The sequence below is a fragment of the Spinacia oleracea genome, chromosome 3 (genome assembly GCF_020520425.1).
Source record: "Spinacia oleracea cultivar Varoflay chromosome 3, BTI_SOV_V1, whole genome shotgun sequence".
In the NCBI taxonomy this organism is placed as follows: domain Eukaryota; kingdom Viridiplantae; phylum Streptophyta; class Magnoliopsida; order Caryophyllales; family Amaranthaceae; genus Spinacia; species Spinacia oleracea.
In genome coordinates, this window is record NC_079489.1 from 40,043,934 (window position 1) to 40,059,199 (window position 15,266).

General features: G+C 40.8%; 1 protein-coding gene across 1 annotated transcript; it reads right to left on the reverse strand.

The window, feature by feature from the left end:
* Nucleotides 1-12,562: 12,562 nt before the first annotated feature.
* LOC130469647 (uncharacterized) lies at nucleotides 12,563-13,090 on the reverse strand. Its single transcript, XM_056839043.1, has one exon. It carries the CDS (start codon nucleotides 13,088-13,090, stop codon nucleotides 12,563-12,565), a length of 528 nt encoding a protein of 175 aa, XP_056695021.1.
* Between the last annotated feature and the right edge of the window lie 2,176 nt (nucleotides 13,091-15,266).

The window sequence follows — 15,266 nt, forward strand, 5'->3', positions numbered from 1 at the left end:
ATGATGAATCATAAAGACTTTTCCTATAATTTCTAAAACAAAATGCTCAACTACCACCAAACTAAACCAAAATTCGTCAAAGCTATTGAAAAGTAAATTCAGAATAACTTTTCATAAAATATATCTAGAGAGTTGCAAAACTCAGTGGGAGCTTAGTGTTTGTCATTCGACAAACTAAGGCCCAAGTATAGATATATGTTTCATTGTGATTTATTCAAATGAGACACAAGGGTATTGTTTCTACCACGAATTTTTGAGAACATAATGTTTGTTTGCTCGAAATGATGTCCTTTTGGAGATTCGTTTCCAAAATGACAAGTGGGAGAAAATAGACCTCGAAAGTTTTCGAGGCGAACAACAAACATAAACGGACATTCCGGAGGCTTTTCGAAGTGCTTCAGAAAATCCGAACTTATTCTTTAAGGACGTTAGAAGTGGCTTTAAAGAATAGATATCTCTTAGAAGACTTTACAAGTGCTTCAAGGAGAACAGAATATTCAAAGGACTTTTAAGTGGCTATTGATATTCTATTGTTTGATGTTCTATACCCAAGTAGGCATAGAATTCAAGTCACTGAAACTATGAGATTCTTCTATTAGATAGTAAAGAAACATAGAGATCAGGTCAATGAAACTATGAGATTCTTCTATTAAATAGTGAAGAAACCTACAACTTGCAGTCAAACTATTATCATGTAGATTAATGAGTTTGTGACTTGTAAGAAAGCTATGACGAAACCCAGATTCCCTAAAATGGTTAGAGGCCATATATAGACTCAAATGTTTTTAAATGGTTAGAGGCCATAAAACATACTCAATGTTTTGATGACAAAATTGAAATTTTGTTGATTTGCAAGAATAGTTTCACACCTATTGGTTGCAAGTTTGTTTTAAGGATAAAAACCATCAAACATGGAATTGTGTTCACACACAAAGCTAGATTAGTTGCTAAAAGTTACAAGCAAATTCACAATGTGGATTGTGTTGAAACCTCATGCAAAATCGTAATGCTTCAAGTCTATAATTCAAGCAATGATTGCATATTGGTAAATATGGCAATTGGATGACAAAAGTATTCCTCAATCAAATGTTGGAATAAACTATGTACATGGCATGTCATAGGATTTGTGGATCCAAATAGATGCTTGAAAAGGAAAGCTAGCTTATAAAATCTAAGTACAGATTTAAGCAAGCAATTGGGAATTGGAACTGTATTTTAAGTGAAGCTAATAAGCATTTTAGTTTCATAAAATATACATGATTCTTATAGATGTGTAAGAGGTTTAGTGGGAGTACATAAAACTTAATTGGTCCTATGTGTATCACACACATATCTCTCTATTGTGAAATAACATTCAAATGCTAATGACTTAGATTTGAAATTATTCATCAATGATGGACCATGGCGAAACTTAGTACATACTGGGTATTAAGATCTATTTACAAAGATCTTATGATATTGTTTTGGATTAAGTAATGGCATTTACTAAATCAAACACGAAAGACTCCATTGGAGATATTCGACCCATATGAATAAATCTAAGTAAAGAATGTTTGAACTATGTATAAGCATTTACTAAGTTAAACATCAAAGAGTCTAAATGAGATTCTTAACCTATATTATATGTCAAAGAATTTAGCTGGATTCAGTATCTACTAAAATTGAATGAGCTAAAGTTACATGAATAGAATTCAATTGGGAATTATTCTGCAAAAGAATTTATCATGTATGATATAATATGAGGATCGCCAAAAACGTATCGTATGACTTTAGGCATGACGAACATATACCAATCTCTATTGATCTAAGTGAAGATCAACTAGATTGAGATCAAGAATACTTATGGTACTTGAAAAGGTACATAGGAATAGTTCTTGATTCAAGGAAATAAAGATACGCTAAATATTGATGCTACACGCATAAACACTGGCAAAGGATCAAGCAAGACCCTTTGGAGTTAACCATTGATAAAGACGAGCTATAGAGCATCGTGTTTTGAAATGGCAACATGGATTGGAGACCATGAGTTGTTGCGTGGGAAATTAAAATATTAATTTCTATGTTCTAAGATATAGTTGGAGAGTCTACCACATATCTATGAACTGCTTGGATAGGTAAATCCAAACAAAGCATCATTAGCAACCTATACAGTTGAAGTAAAAGTAATTATTGCCTAAGAAGCAATAAAACAGGGTTGTTTAAAGTTCTTCACTGAACTTGGGTAGATCACCTATCTGCTGGCTTGATGGTTCTTCATTGAAAAATGCGTGGAACCACTCTTGAAGCAAGAAAAACGTCTGCTAACTTGATGGTCCTTCATTGCAAAATGCATAGAACCACTAATGTAGCAAGAAAGACTAGATCACAAAATAAACATACTCAAAAGATCTTATCATCATATCTCGAAGAACATTCGATGAAAAGGATATTAAGATTGGCAAAGCATGATAACTAAACCTATGCAACAAGTGAGAAGCAACACTCACGTTGTAGCACTGGAAATCAAGCATAGCTTTGAATTCCATGAATTGTTTTAGAAGATGGGTTTGAGGCCCATGGTTGTAAAACATTGGGGTTGAACATTTATCATATATGAAATGTATTTTCATATTCCATTTAATCTTGGTTTAGTATTAAATGATGAGTCCCTTCAAATTTGACGATATATTCAAGATAGACTGTCAGGACCAGTCCTGTGACTAAGAAATGTCTATCAAGTGAACTTGAATGTCAAAAGTTGAAAATGGTCCCTAATCGGAGTTTTCTATAAAATTGGACGCATAGAAAACGTTAGACGATTAGAATGCAAGATGACTAGTAGTTCTGTTTCTTGAACTATGTGGACATGGCAATGTCATAATCATTTGCATAGATACTTACTTTGGGAAGACTAGTATCGGACAAGACCTATGAAACTTTACTGTAAGAGATGAAAGTCTGTCATAAGTAAATTTCATTAAATTATTAGACACTAAATCCTCAATACCTGAGTGATTTGAGATTACTTGTTTGAGAACTGGTTGCTTTGACGTTGACCAACCGTCGCACCGTAAAAGGAGGCTATAAAGGCAACGCTCAGGTAATCACCTATCAAACGAAGTCTAATCTCAAGATCGCAAGATTGGGATTGTCCTCCCATAAATCGGGATGAGATGCTTAAAAGTTGTACAAGGCCACTCGGAGAGCTAGAAACTGTGAAATGCATGGCCGTGCTCGGATGAATCATAGGCTATGATTATCTGTTTATTTGATCAGTTGAACTCTGAAACCGAGGAACGCCTCTGGACATAATAAGGATGACAACTCTTACCTTATGTTCAAGAGCAAGCATCGAGCGACAAAGGAATTAGGAAATGCACACTTGTCCCTAAGGACAAGTGGGAGACTGAAGGAAATAATGCCCTTGGTCCAAGTATGCATTCTATGTTAAGTCTAATAAATGCGGTTCAGTATTAATTGACAAGTTAATAATTCAGTGAGATCAAGTGAGCTGAATGCCTAGCTAGAGGCCGCTTCAGTTCAAGTGGAATTAATGATATTAATCCACAGCTTACTCTTGACTGAACCCGTAGGGTCACACAAATAGTACGTAAACGGATCAAGTATCTAATGGCATTAGATACTCTATCTATGAATATTCGGAACCGACGGATCTTGGTTTCAGTGGGAGCTAAGATCGTCACAGGCAAGAAATGAATACTCCGGAAACGATGATATTGCCGGAAACGGAAATATGGATCGTATCGGAAATATAAATATTATCCAAGTCGTAGATGTTGCCGGAAACGGAAACATGGTACGTATCGGAAAATATTATCGGAAATGGAAATATTGCCAGAATCGGAAATATTGCCGGAAACGGAAATATTGTCAGAATCGGAAATATTACCGGAATCGGAAAATAATTCCGGAAACGGAAATATTAAATATTTGTTCGAAACGGAAATTAATTCCGGAATCGGAAATATTAAATATTGTTCGTATCGGAAATGAATTCCGGAATCGGAAAATTTAATCGGAAGCGCATCGTACGAATAAGCATCGGACGAGGCCTGCCGGACGAGGCCCAGCACGAAGCCAGGCCATCGCCCAGCAAGCCAAGCGCGCCGCACAAACAGCAAGGCCAGGCCCAGCAGGCTGCGCGCAGCGCGCACAGCGCGCACAGCACGCGCAGCGCACAGCGCGCACAGCGCGCGCAGCGCGCAGCGCGCGCGGGCGCTGAGTGGGCTGCTGCTCGCGCGCACGCATGAGGCCCATCGTGGCTGTCGTGCGTGTGTGTGCAAGTGTTTGTGTTCGTGCACGTTTCCTAAAACATGCAGAGTTCGGTTAATGATTAAATTCCTAATTCTATTTGATAAATTAATTAAATTAGAGTTATTGTAGGATTCTAGGTTTGATTAATTTGTATCTGAATAGGATTTCGATTCCCTTTCCATACCGCTATAAATATGAGGCTAGGGCTCACAATTTATAACACAAGTTTCAAAGTATTCAAAGTGAGTTTTTTGAGAGAAAATTCAAACACACATCTTGCTCAAATTGCCGAAATTTTCTAGTACCTTAAGGGCGATTCTAGTTGGTCAATCTTAAGGCGGATCCGGACGTGCTGTGGACTATCTACGGAGGGACGACACTTGGAGTCCTAAAGACTTGTTCTTGTTCGGTTCGGGCGCAGCTAGGGAAGGCACGCAACAAAGAGTATGCATCTAATCTATGCTAAATGATTATGTGTAAATAATATGTTTTCCTGGGTCTATGGTTTTTTCCGCATGATTTATGAATTGTCATATGTATCATAACCTAACAGTGAAAGCATCTGAGTTGATGAACGTTTTCTGCAGATCCGCACTCATGGTGGCGAGCATTAGACATTTCACATCCTTGTTGGCATCAATCCAACGATTGAGGGCTGCCTGAGTGACCCCGTCGCCTGCGGCTTCGGGCATCACCTCATCTAGGACATACTCATTTTCTTCCTGCATAAGAACTATTTGCAAGTTCCTTTGCCAGTCAAGGAAGTTTTTCCCGTTCAACTTCTCCTTTTCGAGAATTGATCGAATGTTGAATGAATTGTTGTTTGCCATATTAAAAACTACAATTGAAAAGAATAAACAAATAAATAACCATTCACAGTTTCTCTTAATAAACTTAAATTCTAGCATACATGCATAATTCAATGTTTATTAAGAATTTTATTCAAGTTATGTGTTCCGGCAGGTGTGAATAAAATGATTCCAAGATCCTAAAATCATTGAAGAACTAAGCACAGTTTGTCGACTTAATCCTAGAACATCTTAGGTAAGCAAAAGCCTTTTGCTAATAGTCTAGAAACTATTCTTGGTTGATAGGTACGTCTAAGAACTTATTAGGTAAACCTATCGATTTTTCCACGACATAAAGGGACTCCTTACTTATATCGTTGAGTTTCACCAAACCTAACATGTACTCACAATTATTTGTGTACCTTGCCCCTTTAGGACCAATAAGTAACACCTCGTTGAGCGAAAACTATTACTAGATTGATGTAAAGGATATCCAAGCAAGTGTATATTTTGGCATGGCACCTTTTAACTCAATTTTTAAGTTTGGAACTTAAGGCTCTTACTATGTTGGTTAGATTTTAAGTGAACTAAAATCCTTAATCATGCAACATAATCAAGCTTTTGATCTCATGCATTTTAAGACATATTTAAAAGCAATAAATAACTTAAAACATGCATAAGATATTTGTGATCTAGTATGGCCCGACTTCATCTTGAAGCTTTAACTTCAAAGTCCGTCTTGAAAATCTCCGTGGGAGGCACCATTTTCTTCAAATAGGATAAGCTATAACTAATTACAACTATTTGATGGTTCGCAGACCATATTTGAATTGAAAAATAACTTTGGTACTTTAGACCAATTACATTCAAATTAATGGTACGCAGACCATATTTTCTATCCTATTTGGGCCATACTAGTCACTTCATAACCTGCAAAACAGTACATATACTATATATACCATTCACCCATTCATTATCATGAATGGCCCACATAGCTGGTTAGTAAAACACATTATGCATCACGTAAACATTTGCAGCAATTAATCAAGGGCACCAATAATCTACCAATTATTCAGTCCTTATTAATTCTAATCAAGTTGTTTTAACCTTAAGGATTTGTAGACCTAATCAAGAGTTTATGACTAAAAAACGCTCCCACTTAAACCAATAAATTCATATGCTTTACTAATTTTAAACATAAAAATGTATTTCTAGTCTAACCGGAAACATACAAATTTAATTAAAATTTAAAGCTCATATAAATTTATAATTGAATCCAAAAAAGTTTAATTTAATTTCAGTCGTTATTTAAATTAATTCATGATTTTAATTTTAGTAAAATAATTAGAATAAATAACATTTATTATAATTACAATATTCAAAATTAAAATCCAAGAAACTAATTTAAATTATTAATTTTAAAATTAATTAAAATTACGTGAACTGAAATTTTCAAATTAAACATTCAAAGCGATCTAATCGTAACGCAAACACCCTACGCATTGCACGCCCATGGGCCGCACGCACACAGCCATCGCTGGCCATGTGCGCGCAGCCCATGCGCTCGTCGCATAGCTGCTGCATCTCCATCGCAAGCCATCGCACGCTGTGGTGCTCGCTGCGCGCGCGTCAGCGCTCGTCGCACGCGAGCCATCGCTCGCAGTGCGCGCTCGCCAGCGCTCGCTGTGCGCGCGAGCCATTGCTCGCTATGCGCGCGAGCCATCGCTCGCTGTGCGCGCGACATCGCTCGCTGTGCGCGCGAGCCATCGCTCGCTGGGCGCGCGAAATCGCTCGCTGGGCGCGCGACATCGCTCGCTGTGCGCGCGAGCAACGCTGGGCGCAGCGCTCGTGGAACGCGAGCTTGCGCTCGCTGCGCGCGAGGCTGCGCGCTCTTGCGCGAGGCAGTGCGCGTCGTGGCGCAGCTCGCTTGCTGCCCACACGCGACTGCCTTGGCTTGCCTTTCGCCCATGCCCATTTGTTCATAGCTCGTGGCCCACGACACAAGGCAGGGCTGCTGCCTTGTGCTCGTGCACCACGCCCTTGCTCATTGCATTCGTGCCGCACGGGCGACGAGCTCCCTTGCTCGTCGTCGCATGCCCGCACTATACAACACCCCTTAAGGGTAACACGAAGCGTCCATTGCTTTGTGCGTGCAAGTTATATGAACGAATCGCATAAAAATTTAAAATTTATATTTAAAATTAATGACAAATTAATAAATAATATTAATTTCATAATTTTAGGGCGAAAAATCGAAAATTTATTATTCAATTGATTTCCGATTTACTTGGATTCAAGTCTAGGTCATAAAAATTTAAAATTTATCATAAATTTACAATTTTTATGGTGGTTTTTAATCATAGGTTTCTAATTAAATTATAATTAATTATGAAAATCAAATTAATTCTAAATTATTCTAATTTTCAACAAATTAATCATAATTACAAATTAGATTGCATAATTAACAAGGCTAGGCATTCAAACTTGTTAAACATATACAGTAGGTCAATCAAAAATTCAAGATTTATCAACAAGAATCGCAAATATTTAATTTAACATCTTAAATTTACGAAATTTTGCATTCGAAAAACTAAAACCTTCGAAAAGTCATAGTTAGGCTTCGAATTTGAGAATTCTGGGTTCGGCAGAAAAATATATTTTTTGTCAAAATTTTAGAATGCCTTTTACATGCGGAATTGACACAAAAATCACTCGATTTGGATGAGTAACGAAGAAACTGCCGAAAAACTGCGTACGTATAATTAAATAAACGCAATTTGCAATTATTAACAATTACGAAAATTAATCACCCCTTTTAATTCTTGCAAATTTGTAATATTTAACCATGTTCATGCAATTTAGATTATGAAAATAATAAGGGGCTCGTGATACCACTGTTAGGTTATGATACATATGATATTACATAAATCATGCGGAAACAACCATTAACCCAGGAATACATATTATTTACACATAATCATATAGCATAATTTAGATGCATACTCTTTGTTGCGTGCCCTCCCTAGCTGCGCCCGAACCGAGCAAGAACAAGTCTTTAGGACTCCAAGTGTCGTCCCTCCGTAGATAGTCCACAGCACGTCCGGATCCGCCTTAAGATTGACCAACTAGAATCGCCCTTAAGGTACTAGAATTTTCGGCACTTTTGAGCAAGATGTGTGATTGAATTTTTCTCTCAAAAACTCACTTTGAATACTTTGAAACTCGTTATAAATTGTGAACCCAAGCCACATATTTATAGGGGTATGGAAAGAGAATTGGAATCCTATTCAGATACAAATTAATTAAACCTAGAATCCTACAAGAACTCTAATTAATTAATTTATCAAATAAAATTAGGAATTTAATCATTAACCGAACTCTGCACGTTTTGGGAATCGTGCATGAACACAAACACTTACGCACACACACACGGCAGCCACGATGGGCCGCCCATGCGCGTGCGTGCGAGCAGCCCACGCAGCGAGGCCTACGCGAGCTACAAGCCCACGTAGCTCCTGCGCGCGCTGCGCGCGCTGCCACGGCCTGCTGGGCCTGGCCTTGCGCTGGGCCTGGCGTGGCCTTGGCTGTTCGTGTGGCGCGCTTTGGCTTGCTGGGCGATGGCCTGGCTTCGTGCTGGGCCCTCGTCCGGCAGGCCTCGTCCGATGCTTATTCGTACGATACGCTTCCGATTAAATTTCCGAATCCGGAATTCATTTCCGATACGAACAATATTTAACATTTCCGATTCCGGAATTAATTTCCGTTTCGAACAAATATTTAATATTTCCGTTTCCGGAATTATTTTCCGATTCCGATAATATTTCCGATTCTGACAATATTTCCGTTTCCGGCAATATTTCCGATTCTGGTAATATTTCCATTTCCGATAATATTTTCCGATACGTACCATGTTTCCGTTTCCGGCAACATCTACGACTTGGATAATATTTATATTTCCGATACGATCCATATTTCCGTTTCCGGCAATATCATCGTTTCCGGAGTATTCATTTCTTGCCTGTGACGATCTCAGCTCCCACTGAAACCAAGATCCGTCGATTCCGAATATCCATAGATAGAGTATTTAATGCCATTAAATACTTGATCCGTTTACGTACTATTTGTGTGACCCTACGGGTTCAGTCAAGAGTAAGCTGTGGATTAATATCATTAATTCCACTTGAACTGAAGCGGCCTCTAGCTAGGCATTCAGCTCACTTGATCTCACTGAATTATTAACTTGTTAATTAATACTGAACCGCATTTATTAGACTTAACATTGAATGCATACTTGGACCAAGGGCATTATTTCCTTCAGTGACTTCGAGCGATTTCTTTTTCTTCCTCGTGGCTTCAACTTCAAATATCCCAGCACCCATAGTACCGTAAACCGCTTGTCCTTGGGTGAGGTTGCTGTTTATATGGCCGATTTTTGGCTAGGACTTAGGTTTCCTTTACATCCATTCATACTTGATGTTTTGGAGGGGTATGATATTGGCTTGGCCCAGCTAACTCCTAACTCCTGGGAAAATATCCTTGGCTCCATTGCCAAGTGTTCTTTAAGTGACGTCGTCACTTATTTTTCGGGCGGTGAACGACTTTACAGCCGGGAAGGCTTCAAGACAGTGGTAGGAAAGTCGTCCAATTGGGTCTGGTGGAGGACTAAGTGGTCCATTATTCAGATGGAGGACGTCGCGCTTTCAAGACGTCTTACTCGGTGGAATTTTAGGTCGCGCTTTGTTTCAAACACCGAGGCTCTTCCTCGCCTCCTTTCGAGGGAATGGAGACTTGTACAACCTTTATTTCAGGCAGAGATGTATAGAATGTCCTCTAACCGCCATGCATGGGTACCTAATAGTTAGCTTCCTCACGTAGCCCAATTTAATAATAGATTATTTCTCGCGGTCGTTGGCTTGTGTCCATATTTTCCTAGAGGTAGTTTTGTCCGGAATTTTTTATATGGGTGTTTGCAAGTTTTAATTCCTTCTTTTCTCACTGTTTGCCTTGGGTTTTGCAGAATCTGCCATGAGTCATTTGTCCCCATAATACAAGGGGGTAGTAAATATGCCTGAGTGGCTAACTCGGGTATATGTTGACGAGGTTCTTAAGGCCGTGGAGGCCAAGAAGAAAGAGTCATCGAGAAAGTCTGACGAGGCTGCCCCCAATGATCTTCCCATGCAAGGTACGTCCGATTGTCCGGGTGTAAGTAATTTCATCTTGGAGTTGTGCTAATATACATGTTTCTCTATTTGTAGGGGTTTACAATGTCCGTCTCTAGGAAGCGTTCGGGTTCTACCTTGGCGGCTCCTCAGGCTAAGCGGCCCTTTTTTAAGAAGAAAGGGGGTCCGGCTAATGTTGCGGTGCCTGAGCCTCCGCCGACAGCTCCATTAGTTGTTGTGGACTTGGGGCTTCTTCCCCCAACAGGGGGAATCCTTTTGCTGTCAACGCGACTAGTGATACCCCTCCCGTCGAGGTGGAGGGTGAGGCGTCTGAGGCGAGTGGCATAGATGCTAAGAAGACGTCGGAAAAATCGGCGGTGGATGTTGGGTTGGCCGCTGATGCTGTGGGTGATGTTGGTGCCGCCAGAGAGGAGGCGACTGAGAAGACGGCTAGTCCTTCTCCTATAGAGGAGAAGTCCTTGCCCTAGTCTCCATCCGCATCTCAGGCGGCGGCCTCAGGTAAAAAGATTTAGTTTCAATGAGCAAGGCGTCTTTCATATACCTAGCAGTTTGCTAATATTAGTTTTGTATGTTGATACAGCCGGATTTAATTTTCAGCGGATGAGGAAGGCCGAGGTTGCAGAAATTCCTCCCTCTTGCAGCTTTAGCTCGAAGGAGAAAGACAAAATCCTTTCCTCTGTTTATGCCTCAATCCCCAAAGAGTCTGTGGAATCTCTTCCAGGGATTGGAGACGGCTTCTTTGGAGACATGCAGTCTCTTGTGCTGGATGTGAGTCTTGAAGAATCCTTTTTCCAATTGGTCTCTCGTGTAGTCTCGCCGTTTTGTGCTTTAGACTAACAATTTTCCGTTGTATAGTTGTTTACCAGGTTAGCGGAGGCTTGGCGGTACCGTGTCAACATGCACCATGAGCTGCTTGATCATAAGGATCAAATAGAGAACCACGAAAAATATGCTGAGAAGAAGGCGGAGCAAATCCGCACTGATATGGACGTGGTCATCAAGTCCCAGACCTCCTCTCTTCGGCTAGCTGAGGCCAATGCTAAGAAGTACAAGGAGAAGCTTGAGGAGCATGAGGAGAGACTGGTTGGTCTCAGGTCTGGGTATGCTGCCGTCTTCGAGCGTGTTGCTAACTTCGCCATGAAGGTGGACGTCCTCGAATATATGCTTCAGGATACTCAGGATGAGGTGAACACTATTCGGGGAGAGGAGGCTATCTCTTTCATACTTGGAGAGGAGGTTGTCATGGAGGGTTCCCGGCGAGCTTGGACCAGGAGATGGAGGGTAAGGACTTCTCATGGTTCAAAGCTCGGATCACACATTAGATGGCGTTCGCGGCAGCCCAACGCCTTGGGCTAGAGCCTCCCGAGTTCCACTCTGATGAGGATGAGAAGGAAGAAGAGGTGAACTCTCCTGTCGAGAAGGTTGTCCAGGATGGCAGCTCGACCGCTCCTCATATTTAATTGTTGTGTCGTTGGTTTTTCTGCGCCTTGAGCGCTTGTATTAACATTGGTGTCTTCTGAGTACCTTTTATTTGGTTTTTCTGCTCCATAGTCACATATACGAATATGTATGCCTTATGTGCACTCTTTTGAAGTTTTTATTTTTATTTAATGTTTTCAAGGTGTACTTGTCTATAAATGTTTGACTTGGATTGTGTTTTCTCCAAGTGGCCTTCTAAGGCTCTTTTAGGACACTTCTCCCTTTTGGAGAATTTTGGTTTGGAAAAGGCCTATTTGGCCGTGTTTGGACGGTAACCCTGGTGTTTAGGTGATCAGCCAAATAGGGGTGCTAATCTAGGCCACTTTTCAGGCCGTCAACCAATTAGTCTTTTCTAACGTTGGTAAGTGAGTAGGCGCCAATGTTTATTGACAGTTTTAGTGAGGTGTCAATATTTATTGAATAAGAGTCACTTTTTGACGTCTTTTCGCGTGTAGTAGTCAATATTTATTGACGCACTGTTGTAGTTTAGTGAATAGTCAAACTTTGAACTTAATTTGATGACAGAAATATAAATATTCATATTTAGCTCAGATATTTGACCATCTGGCTTTTACGAAATATCGGCCGTCTTGTTGTCGCTTTACAAATATTAGCCGTTTAGTTGGCTCTTACAAACATTGGCCGTTTAGTTGGCTCTTACATATATTGGCCATTTAGTTGGCTCTTACATAATAGCCTATTTGGTGGGGATGGCTTTTAGCCACTTTTCTCAGTCTTCACAGGAATGCCTTCCACAATATTTGTGAGACTCTCTTCTTCATGCTTCCTTTTGACTCCGGTTTTGGCTTGCTCCTTCTTCCATGCTGACAGATTGAGGGTGGTTAAATAGCAGTCTCGTGCTTATTGCTGATCACCGTGAATAGTCCCTATCGCCCCATCCTCGCATACATATTTTAAGAGAATTAGATGGGTGACCACCACAACTTTAATCTTGTTCAAGGTAGGGCGTCCCAAGATAACATTGTATGCCGTAAGGTCCTTGACAACCAGGAAGTTCACATTCATCTTTCTTCCATCATTGCGTCCTCCTATTCTCACAGATAATGATATGACTCCCACAGGGTGTATGATGCTTCCCCCAAAACCAATTATGGGATAATGAATTGTTTCAGTAGCTTTTGGGTCATGAGTCAGGCGGTTTAGACATTCCATACTCATGATATCGGATGAACTTCCAGTGTCCACAAGTATATGTTTTACTCTCATGTTAGAGATCTTGATCTCCATGACCAGCGGGTCATCGTGTGGAGTGGCTATGCGTCCACCATCGGATTCGCAAATTTCAGTTCTTGGGAAAGGGCCCATTGTTGATTTCCTCGAGAGAATTACTTGTCCCAGCCTCTGAGTATAGTCTCTTTGTCCCCTCATGGTGGATCCCCTAAACGCTGGGCCTCCTGATATGACAGCTACAAATCCCCCATCAGTTTTGTTTTCCTCTCCAGCTGAGACGTGTGATTTGTTCTTCTTGTAATGACTCTCCCTGTGCCATGGGTGTTCCTATGCAAGTAATTTCTCAGATGTCCTTTGGCTGCTAGTCCGTACAAGGAACTTTTCAGACTCCTACAATCTTTGGTGTCATGACCTATGTCTTCGTGAAATTGGCAGTATAACTTGGGGTCTCGAATTTCAGCGGGAGATTTCATCGGGATTGGCCGTTTTAGATCAAACATGGTCCCTACCTCTACAAGGATGGCAATTAGGAGATCCGTATTATACTCGAAGAATTCTTTCTCTTGTGGACGTCCCCTCTTTTGCCCTGTAGAGGCAGGGTCCTGCTCCTTGGATATTCCCCAAGTGTCATTGGCTCATCTGGTCTTTCGATCAGTCTTTTCTTTCTTCCCAGAGGACTTCGCTGCTTCTCCTGTCTTGCCGTCTTTGGATACGCTGCATATTTCAGTTGTGTGTATGAATTCTTCGGCTTCGTCAAGGACTTCAGCCATTATGCGCACACTCTTCTTGACTAAATCAAACTTGAATGACCCCTTCTTTAAGCCTCTGATGAAGTTGTCGAAAGATACCCCATCTGGAAAGTCCAGAATCTGTCCGGCCTCCATATTGAAGCGTTTGACATAGCTTCTCAAAGACTCTTCCTTTCATTGCTGAATGCGGTGTGGATGCATACTTGTCTTTCTTTCTTCTTTCTATGCCATGAACCTTGTGGAGAATAGTAATTCTAGTTCGGTGAAGGAGGCAATAGGGCCTGCAGGTAGCCTTTCGAACCATTTGGACGCTACGCCTTCGAGAGTGGCTGGAAAATATTTGCACCATGTAGCCTAGGTTGCACCAAAACGGACACGGACACGGACACGGACACGGACACAATACGGGTACGGGGATACGCCTTCTTAAAAATGACGGACACGGGAAATAATAATATTAAAATAATATAATATATCAAATAAAATTAAAATTATTAATAAATTAATATGCAAAAGTAATTGAACTTTTTAACGACATTCAAATAAGAAAATAGAACTATACTACATAAAATGACATGATAATCATCTCCTCTCACATCCCTCATTTTTGTTCTTCCCTTGTAATAACTTTCACTCCTCCTAAAAATTAGACGGAAATTGTTGTGAATGAACACCAAGCCTTCATAAACATAAGATCGGACTCACAAGATGGATAGAGTAACCCACAAAGGAGACCGTAATTAATGTCATGGTGGCTTGTGAATCTGGTCTATGTTTATGAAGGTTGTTGATTGCCGAGGAGATCTTCGAAAGAATTGTAAAAAGGAGATAGAAATCTGAAATATTAATTAATATTGAAATATGTGTTCAAGACGAGTCCAAGACGTATCCATCGTGTATCCGATCATGTGTCTCGTGTCCTAATTTTTCAAAAAAAAATCAGACACGTGATTTCGCGTGTCGGACACATATTTCCGAGTGTCCAAGGCGTGTCGGTGTCCAATACGTGTCGGACACGGGACACGGCAGCCCAATGGCGTGTCAGTGCTTCCCAGCATGTAGCTTCATTGGTTCCTTGTACATACATATGGTGACTGTATGCGACCAGATGCATATCTGGATCAAAGGTACCGTCATAGACCTCTATGGTAGAAGTCTTCACTTTGGGTTCCTTAGGAGTATTCATCATGGCTTCACAGAAAGGGGTACTCATGTGCCTTAACGTCAAGTTATTCAATCCCTGCTGGATGTGATATGTGGGTTCTCGACGGATGGAAGCTATTCTGTGACGCATGCCTACTCTGGAAGAGGTCATTTGAGTTTTCCCTCGAGTGGATGGGTAGAAAGGAAGGTCTTCCATGACGGGAGTCGATCCATTGTCTGATAATTCTGACTCGGCCTCATAGTGTTCCTGCCATCCTGTTAACGGGTGCGGGGCGGTGGAAGAATTTACTCAGGAAGTCGGTCGTGCCATTTGTTCTTGTCGAACAGGGAGGGCCCTATTATCTCGTTCCATAGTTGGACGCTCTGTAAGGGACTGACACCTCTGTTGGCTATCGGCTGAAAGCTTTCTCCATCCCTCCAAACAATAGACCTCAGTGGCATTCTGCTTATCCGATTGATGC